Source organism: Schistocerca piceifrons, chromosome 1 (genome assembly GCF_021461385.2).
Source record: "Schistocerca piceifrons isolate TAMUIC-IGC-003096 chromosome 1, iqSchPice1.1, whole genome shotgun sequence".
In the NCBI taxonomy this organism is placed as follows: Eukaryota; Metazoa; Arthropoda; class Insecta; order Orthoptera; family Acrididae; genus Schistocerca; species Schistocerca piceifrons.
In genome coordinates, this window is record NC_060138.1 from 84,648,499 (window position 1) to 84,667,904 (window position 19,406).

Here is a 19,406-nt window from a genome sequence, read left to right on the forward strand (position 1 = left end):
CAAGACACTTGACTGGCAGCAAGTAGTGCCCTGCATGTAGCATCACTTGTGGCAATGCAAGTGGTTTGGAGAAGAGGCTGGTGCTTGCTGCTCCTTCACATAGAGTCCAATGGAATATTAACTCGTATACTGACTGGTGGGTTTTGCTCAACTGCTGTGTTGACATACAATCCAGCCTGTATTGTGGAGCTGGCATGGGGACCACTGATACAGCAACCCACTGATCATGTCTGTAGTGCAGGTATATGTAGTTGTACGATATAGCACACTCAACAACCTCATCTGTACACAGAGTTGATATCTGAACTCGTTTCTTTACTTGCAAACAAAAATCGTCCTCCACAAGAAATATACACAGGTGGACAATCATGAGGAAACTCTAATGGAAGATATGTGACACTTACTGCAACCCACAAAACCATTGATATTACTTGATAGCTAAGACATTAACAGTAGAGTCTAACCAGAAAATGAGTTTATTCCACATTTGCAAATGTGAAGGATTGACTGAAGTGCTAATTATTGCTTCAGATTCCAACAAACTATTAATCACAGAAAGAAAATGGAACTATGATATACATGGGAAGTAATAGAACAAATCACTGGAAGATACACTGGTGAATTAGAAACCCAGGGTGTACCGACACATAATAACAGATTGAAAGTGCAAGCACCAACTCACCAATTTGCCACACATATCACTGTACCAGTAATCCACCAAAATAAAAGTTTACTGTGAACATCAAATTTAGATTTTCTTCACAATACATCTGCAACACAAAAATGGCTCGCTGAATAATGATTGAAAATGAGAGATTACTGCACACGATCCTTATCATAACAAGAGTTATTTATTCATAAAGAAATGATGAATTATTTACTTGACATTGCTACACATAAAAACCTAAGAATAATCTCAGCATATAAACACCCCAAGACATCCCTTGATACAACAATATCACTCACATATGATGCATAAAACAGCACATCATCATAACAATAACAGAAGGTTATCACTGAAAGGCACTTTCTGAATCTAGTCCAGATATATTCACCATGTAGAGGACACAAAGGATTTCCATCTCTCTGTCTGTAGACATGATTCCAACCTCTCTCACCTAAGGAGATGTTTCTTCTATTCTATTCTGCCATACATTTTTTGGCCGTGCTTGCCCGTCATTCCTTTCTCCTGTTATCTCCTTGAATAACCATAGCAAGTGTGGGCAAAGGGTAGTGAGGAGGTAGGAGCATGGAACATAAAAACACAATCATACTAGGCAATAACACTATAATGTTCACAACAAAAAATATCAATACCATAATAAATACAATCACAAATATACTTAAATATACTATTAGTCAGTACAGGAAAAAGATATTTTCATGGTGGCAGCATGATGATGTTTACAACTGAGAAACAGGGAGGGGAGGTAATAACAACAAACACTCCAGTGTGTAAAATGAAGCACTATGACATTTATGGGAGAGTTACCTAAGACTACTAATTTGTGCCACTGCTGTAAAATTTGAACTTCTTGTCATAACTGACGTTAAATGAGATCAGTGTGAACTGTGTGCTTCCAGGAGACATAATGTCAACTATGAGCTCTGTGTGTTGAGGCTCAGATTGTCTGAAGACAGTCTTGGTTCTGTTGTAGCGTATGTTGTATCAAGTATCGATACCACTCTACAGCATATCATAGGTGGCATGGAATTGCAGGTTTTTGTTGAATGCTGATTGTGGTCGTACAGGATTTGGTAGACCCAGTGATGTATGCCAGCTTTGTCACACCTCCAGTGGCTTGGTATCACGAGCGCACTCTGCCATCATAGTATATGATGGCTGGTGGCAGCTGCTTAGCCCACTCAGGCTCAGAGCCACTTCACAACATGATGCTATACAAACGTGCCATTTGTGCTTTAGTACAGAGGGACTTTCCCTTGAGGACACTGTGACAGCTAGAGTCTGTTTCTTGTTGCTCGAAGAAAAATATGTTAAACAAATCTATGAATAAAATATTCTCGGTTTTCAAGCTGAGTCAATTAAAAAAAAAAAAAAAAAAAAAATCACAAGTGTTCAATGATTATCAATGTCATCATTGCCAGGTGTAAAACTACTGACAGCTGGGCATGGCACATTTTTCCACTTATATAGCCATGATTACAGTCACTGGCACCTATCAGAGAGGACAGAAATGATACACGCATTGAAGGTGAGTTGGGTAGCTCATAGCAGCTCCAGCCAGACATGGGACTGAGTGATGTAAGGTGGCATGAGGGGCCAGTGCCACGTTTGAAACTGCTGTTCCCAACCTCCCTATAAGTGTTAGTCATCCTCTGTAGCTTCCTTTTGACATCGAAGCCTGTCCCCATGCCCTAGTCAGTGTGCCCCTGGTCTCTATTGAAATTGTTGTTGTTCAATCTAATCTCAGTCACCTCTTTTATACTGGAATCCAAGTATGTTGACACATGAGCCAAAACTTTTGTGTTCTCAAACCGTATTTTGTGTCTGTTTTCCAGGCAGTGCTCAGATATGGCTGACTTGTTCAGCTCCCTCCGTTGAATGAGCCAAAACTTTTGTGTTCTCAAACCGTATTTTGTGTCTGTTTTCCAGGCAGTGCTCAGATATGGCTGACTTGTTCAGCTCCCTCCGTTGAATATGTCTCTTGTGCTCAGTACAACATCCTGCATCTGTGCAAATTGGTTGACCTACATAAATCCTGCTGCACTCACAAGGGATGCCATGCACACCTGACACATGAAGAGCTATGTTCTCTTTAACACAGCAGAGCATATGTCGTATTTTGGGGGTGGGACAAAGCACTGGTCTCAACCCATGTCTCTGCAGCACACATCCTAACTTGCTGCTCGTTGGCCCACAGTATATCAGGAAAGCTGTTGGCTTGGCTTCTTCTGCCAATTCACAAGACATACATCTTTGGTGACATCTGAAAGCATTTGTAGTGTCTCTCTTGCTATAATCATCCTCTCTGAACATGTGCCTCAAGTGCTGCAATTCAGACTGTAGGTGGTTGTCATTGGAAATAAATTTTGCTGTGTGTATTAAAATTTTCAGGACCATTTTTTAGTGTACAAGAGCGAAAATTATCAATGTTTAAATATTGATCAGTGTACATTGGTTCCCTGCACACTGAATGACCAAGCCAGCCTCCTGCCTTCCCCCTAATGAAAACATCCAAGAACGGTAGCTTGCCATCCTGCTCCATCTCAATGGCAAATTTAATGTTGGGATGAACACCGTTTGTATGATCCATTAACTGCTGCCGTGTATTTTCACCACGGGGCCATATCAGGAAGTCATCATCAACATATCTTGGGAAGCAAGGTGGACACAACACCGCGGAGTTTGGAGCCTGCTCCTCAAAGTGCTCCATGAAGAAATTCGTGACTGCAAGGGGCAGTGGCGAGTCCATCACTGTGCCATCCATTATTTCATAATGTTCATCATGGTATAAGAAGTGTTGTTGTAAGAACATAACATAACAACTTGAGGATTCCAAATGGAAAGAGTTGGGCCAAAAGATCCAGCATGTCTTCTACTGGCACCCTCGTAAAAAGTGACACAATGTCCAGACTAACCATTATGTCATTTTGCTTTATTTTTATTTTCTTGAGTGTTTCAACAAATTTCTGGTAGTTTACAACATGGTGTTCACAATGTCCTAGTTTTGGCACTTATATTCCTGTAAGATGTTTTGACTGTCTGCAGGTAGGCAAGCTAATTGCACTAACAATGAGGCTAAGAGGAACCTTTCCTTCGCAGTCCATAGGGACAGGGAGGTCTGACAGCGCAAGGCAGTAATTTCTGCACCACTTAGTCCTTTAATAACTTCCTTGTCTTCATGACTATGGCCTGTGTCAGATTGTGACTAAGTTCCCAGTACGCACCATCTTCTAATAAGTATAGCACCTTCAGGTTCAGTGTTGCGAAACACAGTGGCATTTCCTCTGTTTGCTACCAAGACAACCAAGTCATCATTCTCACGCAATAAGGACAAGTCACGACAATCTTCTAGGTTAACACTAGTTTTTGGTGGGCTAGCTTAAACCCAGCCCGGAAGCTAGTGAGACATCCTCTGCTGTGTCATGCAATAGATGCCAGATGCACTGTTCAGTTCCACTAACAATATCCAAAAGTGACAGATATTGTGTAACTGGTGAAAAATTAAGGCCTTTACCCAGAGCTGCCACAGAGTTGTCGACTAGTTCTGGATTGCAGAGATTAACAACTATTCTGTGAAACTTATCATTCTCCACATCATTTCCTCTGTGAGTCATGTGGTCAAACTTGCTTGGATGTTGTCTTGCTGTCTTGCACAAACTGGCACACCATTGTGATGCCATGGGTATGTCCACGCACTCCCAATCGAATGGCTACAAAGCTGATGACAGAAGTTGATGACAATCAAACAGCTTTCTGGTATATGGATCAAGCTCATATCTTGTCTACCGGTCCACTGTCTCACTATGGTGTGATTTGTCCTCTTCAAAATTCTGTCCACTGCAGCAGTTTGGATGTGTGGCTTAGCTACAACAAAGTGAGGAATTACCTCCTTATTCAGGCAGCATTGCAATATGCTAAAGAACTCAGCAGATGTAATTTCTTTTTTCACAGTTTTTCCAGCAGTCTCACACTGTGCATTATGTCCTCACTGCAAAGGAAACATAAGTGTGCTCGAAGACTTTTGTGGCATCATGTCTTTTTGGTTTTCAAACAGCATCAAATCAAATGAAATTAATGAGCTTCCAATGGCTATCTTTGCCATTGTCATCAGGAGTAAAACTACTGACTGCTGGGGCTGGCACAATTTCCTATTTATATAGCCACAATTGCAATTTCTGCCACCAATCAGAGAGGTCCAAAATGATGTTGTGCAGAAGGTGAGATAGACAGCTTTGGCTCATTGTGGGACACAATGATGTCAGGTGGTACATGAGGGTCCTTTCACGTTTGAAACTGCTGCTCCGACCTCACTACAAGCACTGTTACTTACTTTCAACATCAAAAGCCTGCCCCCATGGACAGAACAACAGCATGATAATTTGTGCAAGACGATGTCTATGCAATGTAACAAGTTTGACCTATGACTTCACAGAGGAACTGAAAAATGGCTCTGTGCCAGCATTGAGTAATGGCCTTAATTTTTCACCGGCCCCAAGATGTCTGGCAATTTTTTATTTTAGTGGAATAGAGTAGTGCATTCATCATCTCTCGCATGACGCAGATAAGAACATCACACTAAGTGCCAGCTATATACTGGCAAAACCTAAACCACTGAAATCTTAATTAGCCACGAGCAACAAAGTGACTTATGCTTATCGTGTGAGAATTTTGACTTGGTTGTCTTGCCAGCAGGCAAAGGAAATACCACTTTGCTTCTGAACACTGAAGACTACAATCTGAATGTGTTAAGTTTACGAGAAGATGATGCATACTGGAAGCTCAGTTGCGATACAACACAGGCCATAGTCATGAAGAGAGGGTGGTTATTAAAGGACTCTGGTTTACCAGACAAAGTGGTGAAGAAATTAATGCCACCAGCTACCCGACTACTCAGGCTCTACGGATTCCTGAACATATGTAAGCAAAAGTTCCATCTTACATGCATTGTTAGTGAATTCTGCTTGCCCGCCAACAGTCCACCAAACCATCTTACTGGATTATTAACACCGAAACTGGGACATTGTGAACACCATGTTGTAAACTATAGGCCAGAATGATTAAATGGTTAATCTGGACATTATGCTACTTTTCATGAGGGAGACAGTACAATATACGCTGGTCATTGTCAAGTTGTTTCATCAAGTTCATTTGGAAACATATTTCTTAGCTGTGACTCAAATATGACAAGAAGAATCAAGAAAGAAAGTCTTGTCTCATGAAGAAATATGTACCTTCAAACGAAAAGTTACTCTCTACAACAAACACACTTACACCAACACATTTGAACACAGCCATAGACACACTACAACCTCGCCACATAAACTCAGTGACTATCATCTTACACCCTGCTCACTGTAAAGTATTAACAACTCAAACAAGATGATGAAACAACAAAGAAAAAGACTTTACATGAAGAAAGATGTCCCTAACACAGAAGATCAATACTATTCAATAACCACATATCAAACAGTTCAAGTGGACACTGAAAAAGTAACATAATTCAATTACAATTTTTTACAGAATATGGAATAAAAATACTGCTACCTCACATTTCATGAGGAATCAAGAAGGAAGATTTCAAGACATAAAGAAAGAAAATGAACTTACACAAATAATGATTTGAGCACAACACAAACATTCTTACAACCACACAAGAGTAAAGTGACAAAAAAAATGAATGGAGGTTATGAGACAGTCACTGAGAGTTGCAAAGCCATTAGCTATAAATTAATATTAATGTATATATGGTAATGACACCTACACTGATGAGTGTTTTCCACTTCAACAAACACAAGTATAGCTTCAGAGACTGTGAATCTGGAAATTGCAAATGTTATAAGAATATGTACATAAACTTGCTGTAAACAACTGGTGGCTTGTATAACTAATTAAGTAGTTTCACGGGTGGAATAAATTATGTCACACTGAGATATCAAAACAGAATTAATGCAAATCATACATCTTTCTTACATATATTATTGTATTATTGGTAAAGAAAACACAATAACTGATAAATCCGAATATGTGAATCCTAACCATGTCACCACACAAAAAAAGTTGTCATTGAGGACACCACATATTCAAACACTGTGATCTCCAACAAAGCTAATGGCTTTCAAACTCTGAAAGAGTCATAACTGCAGAGAACATACAACTGTATATCTCCAGAGCTGCGAAGAGCTCTATGTGCTATTTACATTATAATACTTTTTTTCCAATAGCAACACTGCACAAGGTAAACTGATTACCCCAATGTTACATGAAGAATCAAGAAAGAAAATTATGCATCATGAAAAAGCATGCACAATCACAGGAACAAATGTGGACACAGAAATACATACATTCCACAACATAGCCACATCAACATGATCCCAATCATTTTACACACTACGCACCAAGAGATGGGAAATCTTACATGAAGAAAGATAACCCTAAATATGAGGGCTGACTGAAAAGTAATGCCTCCACCTTTGTAACTCTTCAACAGCTGGCAGCATTGGTATGTGGCACGTGCTGGTTTGTTCCGTAGCCTCTTCTCTACAGCTCCATTTGGTGGGAAGCCTTAGCATTGAACAGTTGTGTTGTTACAGTGTAAAGTATGGAACCCTGTGCAGACATCAGTCAATGTGATTTAACCCTTTGAAAGTCAAGGTTACGATCTATCGTTACCCTCTACCAGCGCCAATACTGTCAGGGTGCCGATTCGTTGGTACTCCTCTTCGTCTTGTTTAGCTTACAGAATCAGCACTAGATGGTGTTGGCGTGCTGATTACAGATGCTCTTTGAATCGAGCTATGTGTAGATTAATAGCTATCGACAACTGAGCATTGTTTTAGTGAAATATTAGCATTCAATTATTCCACTTTTGCATCGTTTGTTTATTGACGTTGTGTTTCGCAGTACATGTTTACATTCTGTTATTGCGTTCTATGTTCTTGTTTTTGCTCAGTACTGTTATTTATCATTGTTTCTGTGTGTTTTTCTTCACACTAAGAGTTTACAGTTTGTTTATTTTCTCCATTTTTTGTGAAAAATGCGACCTACACCAGGCCACAGTAGAGGACTTACCGACGAAGAAATTTGTGAACTTTTAGAATGTACTAGTGATACAGAGTGTTTTAGCGAAAGCAGCAACAGTTCAGAAAGTGACAGTGATGTACTTGGTGATACTGTGGGCGAAAGTGAAGACGAAATGGAAGATGTACAATACACTGAAGTACGTGCGCCTGAAACACTACAGCCATTACCACATCCATTTCAAGAGATGCCAGGACCAAAACATATGCCACCAGTAGGATCTCCTGTGATAGAATATTTCAATCTATTCTTTACTACAATGTTGTTGCAGCTTATTGTAACTGATACGAATTGCTCAGCTAAAGAGTTTATAACTAAACATGATACATTGTCCAAACCGTATAAGAAATGGAAGAATGTGACAAGTACCGAGGTAAGAGGTTTTATTGCTTGCTTACTAAATATGGGACTCAATAAAAGGCCTACAATGCTATCATACTGGATCACAAAACCGTCACAGGCATTTCCATTGTTTGGTAAAATGTTTTCTGCCCACAAATTTAGGCATCTGATGAAATTCTTTCATCTTGTGGATAGTGAGAAATGTCCAGCACCAGGCCATCCTCATTATGACCCATGTATCAGGTACCAGCCATTGGTACATCATGCTAATAATATATTTAGACATCATTACACACCTCATGAACAACTTAGTATTGATGAGAGTCTAGTTGGCACTAAATGTCACACTTCCCTATTACAGTATTTGCGAAACAAACACCACTACCAATGAGGAATCAAATTCTGGATGCTGTGTGACTCTATAACGCACTACTGTCTTGGATTTTATTCATACAGAGGTGCCAAAAGCCAAGAAGATAAGACTGAGATTGCAAGACATGGCTTAGGTTACTGTGTTGTTCAGAAGTTACTGCGTTTGGGCAGTTATTTGAACAAGGCATATCATATCTTTGTGGACAACTTTTTCATGTCAGTACCACTTGTAAAAAGTCTCTACAAACTATGTACATACATTACTGGCACTTTAAGAAAAAACAGGAAATATTTGCCAGAGCAATTTAGAAAGAAATTTGGAATTGGGGAAAGGATGTATTGTAAGTCAGGTCCGGTACTAGCATGTGTGTACGGAGAGAAAAAATCCCAGCATACCCCCGTTCTCTTATTGTCAAGTAAAGTTGGTGCTGGTGACATTGAAGTCCAAGTCCAAAATAAAAATAAAACAGTAAAAAAGCCAGAAATAATACACCAGTACAACCAGTATATGGGTGGAATAGACACATCCGACATGATGCTGTATGCGTATTTGGATGAGAGGCGAACTCTTCGTTACTGGAAGAAGGTAGCTTTTAACATAATGTTAAGAATGGTACTGAACTCTTACATATTATACAAAGAACATAATAAGGGAAGGAAATTTGTTTCCAGATATGTATATACTGTAATGATAATGGAAGCCTTGTCAGATGAATGGCTGCAAGAAAGAAATGCAATTGATGATCCTCGTGGTGCTCCGGGTATGAGAAAACTTCCAGAGAAGAAAGAGTCAAGATGCTGTGCGTGTACTAGTCAGGGAAGGAAAAGAGGGTCAAGAACTGTTGGTAATGGTTGTAATAAGGGGTTGCATGGTGAATGTTTTCCTAAACACAAATGCTAAGTCATATTGTAGACATGGAAATTCTGTAATGTTCTCTTCAAATAAATAATTATTATCTTTCTAAATAATAACACAAATTTCATATCCCTCATGTCACTTTACTCAGAAATGTGTGTAGATTCTATGGACTGTAGTTAACCTTCTTAAATTGAAGCACAGTGTTGTATATATGGAATCAAAGTCAAATTTATAATACTTTTTCAAAAAAATATTTTATTTGGACTGTCGCAATCAAATTCATTTGAAACATTATCATAATCTGTGTAAGCCATAATATTCTACATACTTTTATGGATATGTGGTAATTTTTTCATTTTTTTAAAGTGAATACTGTGTGATATATGGCAATTTAAATAGAACGTAGCATAACAGTATAAATAAGCATGACATTTTTAGCACACACCACTCCAAATCGTATGCAGTCATTTAATTCTTGACAGCAGAAGGTGTCATCCCAAAGGAGATGCATCAGAGAATGAAAGCAGTTTATGGTGACTGTGTTGATGTGAGTACTGTATGTCATTGGGTCTGAAAGGTAAGGGGAAATGTTTTCCTGCAGCATGACAATGCCAAACCACACACCTCACGTGCCACCACTGCAGAACTTCAGAGACTCACCACCATACGGCATCCTCCATACAGTGCAAATTGAGCACCATCTGACTTCCATCTGTTCCTGATAATAAAAGACGATCTGCGGGTACATCATTATGCTTTTGATGAGGACGTTGAGAGAACTGTGAGACAGTGGTTGCGGAAACAGAGTGTTGGCTTCATCCATGATGGCTTCAGAAAACTTATTCATTGTTGGCAGAAATGTATCCAATTGACGTGATTATGTGGAAAAGTGAATATTGGTAATTAAATATCACATTCTAAGGATTATTTCTGCGTTTGATTTATTAAAATATTCCCATCCAAACCCAATTAACGAAGGTGGAGGCATTACTTTTCATCCATCCCTGATACAAGATAACTACTATTCAAATGGAACACATCAAACAGCTCAACTGAACACTAATAAATCAACACGATGCAACCTTATCACACAGTTCAATCAGAAACTTTTTACACAATACAGAATTAAAAATACCAATCCTCTCAAATTACATGATGCATCAAGGAAGAAGATTTCCATATGTGAACAAAGAAGATGACAAACAAAGATCCTAGTACAACACAAAATATGCTTTCAACTACACATGAGTACACTGACATGAAAGACACAAAATGTAAGATATGGGATGGTCCTAGAGAGCTACAAACACATTAGCAACAAGTTAAAATTAATACGTATTTGGTGATGAGACCAACTGCCTATGGGTTTTTTTTTTTCACTTGAATAAACATGAGTACAACTTCAGAGTCATGAAAAGTGGGAGATGCAGGCATGTAATAAATGACAGAAATGTAAGTAAACTTGCTATAAACAACTGGTGATATATATAAATCAACAAAAGCTACATTCGTGGATGGTTTAAATTATCGAACACTGAGATATCATAACAGAATTAATGCAAAAGATACATATTTCTCGCGTATGCAATGAAGAGCCAAAGAAACTGGTACACCTGCTTAACATCGTGTAGGGCCCCCATGAGCATCCAGAAGTGCCGCAACATGACATGGTATAGACTCAACTAATGTATGACGTAGTGCTGGGAGGAACTGAACCGACAACCTGAATCCTGAGTACGAAGAGGTAGAGATCTGTTCTGAACAGCACATTGCAAGGCATCCAAGATATGTTCAATACTGTTCACATGTGGGAAGTTTGGTGGGCAGCAGCAGTGTTTAAACTCAAAAAGAGTGTTCCTGGAGCCACGGTGTAGCAATTCTGGATGTGATGGGAGTCACATTGTCTTGCTGCAATTGCCCAAGTCCATTGGAAGGCTCGATGGACATGAATGGATGCACAAGATCAGACAGGATTATTACATACACATCACCTGTCAGAGCCATGTCTAGACATATCAGGGGCTCCATATCACTCCAACTGCACATGCCTCACACCATTACAGAGTTTCCACCAGCTTGAACAGATCCCTGATGATATACAAGGTCCATGGATTCATGAGTCTGTCTCCATACCTGTACACGACCATCCGCTTTATACAATTTTAAAAAAGATTTGTCTGACAGGCAGCATGTTTCCAGTCATCAATAGTCCAATGTCAGTGTTGATGGGCCCAGGCAAGGTGTAAAGCATTGTGTGGTGTAGTCATCAAGGGTACACAAGTGGGCCTACGAATCCGAAAGCCCTATGGTTCACACAGTGAGACTTGTTGATGGCCCAGCATTGAAATCTGCAGCAATTTGTAGAAGGGTTGCACTTCTGTCACGTTGAATGATTCTCTTCAGTCGTCATTGGTCCCGTTCTTGCAGGATCTTTTTCTGGTTGCAGCAATGTTGGAAATTTGATGTTTTACCGGATTCCTGATATTCACGGTACACTCGTGAAATGGTCATATAGGAAAATCCCACTTCATCGCTGCCTCAGAAATGCTGTGTCCCATCGCTTGTGTACCAGCCGTAACACCATGTTCAAACTCACTTAAATCTTGATAACCTGCCATTGTAGCAGCAGTAACCGATATAACAACTGCACTAGACACTTGTTGTCTTATGTAGTCATTGCCGGCTGCAGAGCCATATTCTGCCTTTTTACGTATCTCTGTATTTGAATATGCATGTCTATACCAGTTTCTTTGGTTCTTCAGTGTATATGGCTGTATTAATGAAAAAGGAAACAAAAAACTATTAAATCTTAAAATTTGTGTTCTAATTTTATTATTACCAAGAGCACCACAAAATTGTCATTGTGGATGTCATATACCGTATTTACTCGAATCTAAGCCGCACTTTTTACGGTTATTGTAATCTAAAAGATCCACTGCTGCTTAGAATCAAGTGCAAAGTAAGTTGAAGTTCTGAAAAATGTTGGTAGGTGACGTGACAACTAACTTCTACCGTCAAATATATGTAGCGCTACGCAGGCATGCATTGCAGACACAAAGACGAATACTGGCGCCAAAACCTCTGCGTCAGTAAATAAATTTAAGTTTTTTTCTCCACCCCAAGTTTTGACCACTGCATTTTCGTACATTATCCAACGAAGTAAATACAAATTCTGTATTGTTCATCTTCGAATGTAGTAGCATTTCAACATACTACGAAAACTGATTGGCAAGAGTGTTTGGGATGTTTGCCATATGCCAACTCTACATTCTGAATTTTTTCCTACCTGTGAGAAGAGATGGTTGCTAATAGGAACTTTTATGAATTGTGAATCACGTGCAGTATTCTCTTCACCAAATGAATAATACGAATATAAACATTTTGCCTCGTATTCTTTCGTGTTTGCTGCTAACTCATTTAAATCCTGTCTGCCTAATAAACTACAAAACTAGAGTGAGACAACAGCAAACGCGGAAGAATATACATATCATGTCATTTTTATATTCGTATTATTCTTATGCCTAATATTGATACAGTCAGAAATGAAGCACGGCAATTGACTAGATTTTTAAATCTAAGATGACTCTAATTTCTGTGCAGAATGTAATGTCCTAAAGAGGTGTCTGCAAAGAATTTCAAATGGAGAAAAATTTTCGCTAAACTCTCATTCAGAACATCTTCTATCATATGCAGTCTATTATTTGGTTCTTGTTGACCATTATCAAATAAAGCAGCAGTGTAAGTAACAACAAATAGCAGTCTCTTGCCATTGTTTCGCTAATGAGACAATACCTCTCTTTTTTTTTTATTGTTAGTGGCGGTAGCATGCACAAAAGCAAGCCATGCCGCGAGCGGCGACAGGTCATAAACACTCATTATCAGAATGCGACAAACAATGCATGACACAGTACAGTAATGGATTTTCTGCTTAAAGCGACGTAAACACCTATAACAAAGAGAACAGCACTTATCAGATCAAAGAAAAATAAGCAATCAATTCAAACCAGACGAAGCACATGAAAAAGGAAGGATACCCGTATAAATACGGACAGAACACTTGACGCATAGCAATGGCTACCTGGTAAAGCTCAACTGCTAAGCTTACGACTCAAACCAAACTACTGTAACTGTATCATCATTCATTCGACCTAAATTGTGTCTCATATTACAATGGACCAACTTTGTTGATTTGGAGGTGCAGCCTAAAATTTTTCTCTCCCCTTGAATTTCGAGTCTCAAATTTCAGGTGCGGCTTGGATTCAGGAAATTTTTTTTCCCTTGATTTCGAGTCTCATTTTTCAGGTGCGTCTTAGATTTGAGTGCACCTGAGATTCAAGTAAGTACAGTATTGAAAAGATGTCTGCAACAGTGCTACATGCTATTAACCACTCAGCAATTCCTATGCTGCAGAAGATACAACCATATATCTAAGGAATCATCAAGAACTCAATGGACAGATTAGAAACGGCAGACTAACCTATATCACATATCCTCCATACAACCTCATACAACTGTCAACCAATATTTACATTCAACACTTTTATCAATTATGACACTGCACAAGTTAAACAGATTATCCATAATATTACATAAGGAATGAAGAAGGAATATTTTTTCTCAAGAAGAAACAAGTCCCTACAAAACAAAAGCTACTCTGCACAACAAAAGCACTCCCACAAACAGATGTAGACACAGAGATAGAAGCACTCTATAACCAACCAGCACAAACTCGAAAACAATCATTTTACACACTACTCACTCAAACAATACACCGAATCAAGAAAGAAACCCTTACATGAAGAAAGATGTCGCTGATATACAAGATCAATACTATTCAATGAACACACTTCAAACAACTCAACTGGACACTAACAGAGCAACAGAATTCAAACTCACCACACAACTCACTTACACATTTTTCACACATTACAGAAATTACATCATGAATCAAGAAAGAATATTTCCATACATGAAGAAAGAAGATGAACCTTCACAAATGATGACTCTAGTACAACACAAACACGCTTCCAACTACCCATGACTACATTGCCAAAGGTTAGTAAATGGAAGATTTGGGATGGTCACTGAGACCTTCAAAGCTATTAGCTACATGTAAAAAACAATACATATATGGTGAAGGCACCTACCAGTAATGAGTGTATTCCACATGAACAAACATGAGTACAGCTTCAGAGTTTCAGAAACAGGGAGTTGCAGTGTGTGATAAATATAACAGAAATTTATGTAAACTGCTAAGGAAAGTGGGACTTGCAGTATGTAACAAATACAATAAGTAACAGAAATTTTGGTAAGCTGCTGTTGGCAATTGATGAATTATAAAATCTCAGTAAATGCTGTGTTCTAGGATGGATTAAACTACCACACTCTAAGATATCAAAACAGAATTTAATGAAAAAAACCACATATTTGTTGTGTTTATTACTGTATTAATGGAGCTGGCCGGAGTGGCCAAGTGGTTCTAGGTGCTACAGTCTGGAACTGCGTGACCGCTACGGTCACAGGTTCAAATCCTGCCTCGGGCATGGATGTTTGTGGTGATCTTAGCTTAGTTAAGTTTAAGTAGTTCTAAGTTCTAGGGAACTGATGACCTCAGAAGTTAAGTCCCATAGTGTTCAGAGCCATTTGTATTAATGGAAAAGAAAACAGAATAACTGTTACACATAAAAATGTGGTTATTAGTTATGTCACTACACAAGGGAACCAGACGGTTGTTACTCTGTGCACCACATATTGAAAAGATGTGGTATGAAAAAGAATTAACTGATGTTTAACACTGAGAGAGTTTTATGCCACAGACATACAACTGAATACCTCCTGAGATGCAAAGAATTCTAAGGACTGTTTAACACTTTAACTGCTCTGGACGCGTTAACCTTTGTACCCGTCCCTGTGTGCTTTGAATGTGTTTACACGTAGACACGTTTAGAGTACCAGGTAGAATGACTGGTGGCACGCGTATACACATTCAGAACACACAGGGAGAGGTACAAAGGTGCGTACGTTAACACGTCCAGAGGAGTTAAAGGGCTAAAAATGGCTGAATAATCTACACTGTGTATCCTCCATACAAACTGAAAGAATGGTCCCACTCTATCATAGAACAAGAAAACAAACTTCCCCTCAGACACATACAACTCTCAACTGATAATTACAACATTTTTTCAATAATGACACAGTTCATGTTAAACGGCTTATACCTGAAATTACATGAAGAATCAAGAAAAAAGATCTTCTCTCATGAAGTACCATGAGAACAACTCTATCAATGAACTGTCCACAGTAACTCACTCTCTGTCCTACCTTCCTATTCATAATAAATCCTACTTCCATTATACTGTATTCTCCTGCTCTTGATATTACTCTTTATTCGTCTGAACAAAAATCCTCATTCTATTTTCATTTCACTTCACTGACACAAACTACATCTGGATTAAGCCTTAGAAATTCCCTTTTTTGCATTTTCTAGCTTCCCTACCATGATGGAACATCTGACATTCCATGTCTCGTCTCACAGAACATTATTCTTTCGTTGGTTATTCAGTCTTTTTCTCACTATCACCTCCCCCTTGGCAATCCCCACCCAGAGATCTGAATGAGGGACCAGCTTTGAATCTTTTGCCAATGGAGAGACCATCATGACACTTTTACTATTACAGGCCGCAGTTCTTATCCATGAAGATATTTTTCCAATTACAGGCTGCAGCTCTTATCCATGAAGATATGGTGGCTAAAGATGTCCTCTGAATTGATTCAACAGATTACGTGAATGGGTGTGATCTGTCGCAGGACTCAATGGACTGTGAGCTACCACATTCAAAATTTTGTGCAATTTTTTGAAAACGGATCCATACTGTTTTTTACTTTTTCTGCTACTATCTTGATCAAGAAAACCTGGTCTTTGTACACCAATGCCTCCAATTATCTACTGATTCCAAGTTTTTCACAAAGAGAGGAGCTTTCACTGTTATTTGTGGTTCAGACTTGTTCACAATACTGGAAGCATTTACACTGCCTAGCCACTGTGTCTTATGCATTGGTCCCATACATTTCCATTGGCTCAGTGTGGACTGTTGCAGTGTTGTTCTTCTTCAAATGCAGTAATCAATTACCGCATGCTACTTTACTTTATCAGAGTGAGGCATCTTCCCCCCCCCCCCCCCCCCCCCTGCTCTAATTGTGTGTAGTGGTACTATTTTATAGGGATTTCGATATGTACCAGAACAGCAGACATGCACCCACAAAACACTGATGACATAACTTTTGATTTTTCAAGGTGGTAAGTAAAACATTTTTTTCACTTGGAGGGGCCTGTGACCCCTAGAAGCCATGTCCCCAGTTGGTGGACCGGGGAATGGCTACCAGACATGGGTGGTAGGAGGGAAACGAAATACTTCCCGTGGACCAACAGGCAAACCAATGCCTGACCCAAGGTAAATACAATGTTCAGGATGGGCTCCAGAATTGTGGAAGACAACAAAATACCACTGCAATTTATTTTCCCTGCATAATGCAGTCTCCATTTTATATTCAAAATATAGGTTCCCCTTATGTTAATCAGTATCTGATGACAGGATAGTCCCCTGCTTGGAACCCAGTAAGTATGTGTGTGTGTGTGTGTGTGTGTGTGTGTGTGTGTGTGTATGTGTGAGTGCACAGATGTGGGGGGGAGTGGCAATGGGAGAGGGGGAGGGGGGGTTGCAAGAACAACTTCAAAGGAGGAGGCACAATGACAGAACAATGATTCCTGCCTGGAATGTCAAATGCTGCAACAACCAGAACAAAAATGCCTTAGAAGATTGATGGGAAACAATAATATGAAGATTATTCTAGTTGTTGAGCTACAATGGGATGGATGTGAAGAGCTGCAGTCAGATAAAAAGAAAGGAACAAAAGTGCTTAGCTACAGAAGGGGGTTTCTGCAAAAAAAGAAAAAGGGGGGGGGGGAGGAATTTATAATGCACATGACCAGCCAGTCATTATTATTTATGATGTTGAGAATTTGAAGGGGAAGGAAGAGGTGTAAATGGAAAGAACTAGTGAGGTTTAGGAAATGTGGAGAGTTTGGAAGAGGAACTCCGGGTCAAGGGAGACTTACTGGATGGGATAAGAAGGAAAGATGGATTGTTGAGGACTGCACCAGATGAGATTTGAAAATCTGAGAGGTTAAAGATTGGAGATAAGGCAATATGCAATACAGCCATAACTGACAAAAACATCCTGCACAAGTTAAAAAGAAAAGAAAGATAAGTATGTGTTAGGGGTGGAGGAATAGACAGGTCAGAAAACAACGATACTGAAAACTAAAAGGGAGTGAAGAAATGAATACTGAAAGCAAAGAAATTAACAAAAATTAATAACAGGTGGGTGGTGAGAACCAAGGACAGGTTGTAATGCCAGTTCCCATCTGCGGAGTTCTGAGAAACTGGTGTCTGGGGGCAGAATAAAGATGGCTCATGTGCTGAAACAGGTGCCATGTTCATGACTGACATGTTTTAGAGCAAGCTCTGCTACAGGATATTGTGTGTTGTCAGTATACACACTCTGTCTATGCCAATTCATACAAACTGGTAACTTGGTGCTTGTCACGCCCATGTAAAAAGCTGAACAGTGTTCATGTAATGGCTAGTATAGGAGATGTGTCATTTCAGAGATGGCTTTCCCTTTGGTAGTACATGCTCTGCCAGCTACAGAACTGGTATAGGTGATGGTAGGAGGCTGCATAGGGCAGGTCTTACAGTGGAGATGGTCAGAAGGGTAGGACCCATAGAGCAGCAAAATGGGTGCAGGAGTGCAGGGTCTGGCAAGGATATTGTGGAGATTTAGAGGGAGATGAAGAGCTATTATAGATATGGTGGACAAAATGTCAGTCATAATGATCCTCATTTCAGGGCATAATTTAACAAGTAACAGCCTTGTCAAATTAGCTGATTAATACTTTCAAGACAAGGAAATACTGAATGACAACAGGTGCATTCCTAAGATTTTTTGGGAGGGATCAGCAGTACCATAATTGGATATGGTGGCCCAGGAAATCTGCTTTTCAGGTGAGTTGGTGCTGTAATAACATCCAGTGAAGAGAAAGTTGCAGCCAGTCTAGTGCCTAGGAGGCCACAAGAAGTCTGCTTGTACCAAACATATGCCTTAATTTGAGAAATAAATATCTGATAATGTACATTTGGAGCACAGCATTGTCTGGTAGTGAAACATAATTGTTATGTGGTGCTACAGAAGTGTATTGGAAATAAGATACACTGATAAGGTACGGACTGATAAGGTTCTCTGCAGAATTAGTGAGGGAAGGGGTATATGGAAAACACTGACTGAAAATAAGTGACAGGTTGACAGGACATATGTTATAATGTCAAGGAATAGGTTATCCATTTTAGGAGTTGCTTGACTACGAAGTGGTGGCTCCATTCACAAAAATTGAGGACGGTGGGGAGAGCAGCCTGCTGACCACAAGCCTGTTCATATCCGCATCCAGTGACACCTATCAATCAATCTGTTTGTAAGGAGTTCAACTTATAGAGAGGACAAGAATATTCAACAATATATGAAATATTTTCAGCTGGAACATGTCATATGTTCATAAATTATTAGAAGAAGAAAGCAGATTCCAAAACAACATTTTTTTTTTCCAAATACATAGAACAAGAATTTAGTAAAAATTCCTGTTCCATTCTTAAATGAACAAAATATGTTCTGAACTTTAAATTTCAATTGTGTGGAAGTACAGCATGCCTAGAATAAAATTCACACATGATTCAATATATAAGAGAAAACTCAATCTTCTCACTATTTCGAATGCAGCAGTGTTCACATTTTTTTCACACAGTGGTCACAATATACTAATTATTTAGTTAAAGTTTCATTTCAATTATTATTAAATTTTTTGTGTTATTATGTTTAAAAATACTAGTGTAAAAAACAACCATGATGCTTCAGTCCCCTAATGTGAACGAAAGTGACGTCTAGGTCCCCTTAGTTTGAACAGAAGTGTTCAGCTGATCCTTGGTGATGATCAGCTCAACATCAAGGAAAGTGGCGTGG

The 19,406-nt window shown here is 39.2% G+C and overlaps 2 protein-coding genes across 2 annotated transcripts; both read left to right on the plus strand.

Moving 5' to 3' along the window:
- Positions 1–7,718: 7,718 nt before the first annotated feature.
- LOC124777810 lies at positions 7,719–8,495 on the plus strand. Its single transcript, XM_047253366.1, has one exon. The coding sequence runs from the start codon at positions 7,719–7,721 to the stop codon at positions 8,493–8,495; it is 777 nt and encodes a 258-aa protein (XP_047109322.1).
- Positions 8,496–8,510: 15 nt separating this feature from the next.
- LOC124777896 (piggyBac transposable element-derived protein 4-like) lies at positions 8,511–9,377 on the plus strand. The gene has a single exon (XM_047253477.1). The coding sequence runs from the start codon at positions 8,511–8,513 to the stop codon at positions 9,375–9,377; it is 867 nt and encodes a 288-aa protein (XP_047109433.1).
- The last annotated feature ends 10,029 nt before the right edge of the window (positions 9,378–19,406 follow it).

Coding starts and splice junctions, on each gene's coding strand:
- LOC124777810 (XM_047253366.1), top strand. CDS start 7,719: ATGCGACCTACACCAGGCCACAGTAGAGGACTTACCGACGAAGAAATT.
- LOC124777896 (XM_047253477.1), top strand. CDS start 8,511: ATGCTGTGTGACTCTATAACGCACTACTGTCTTGGATTTTATTCATAC.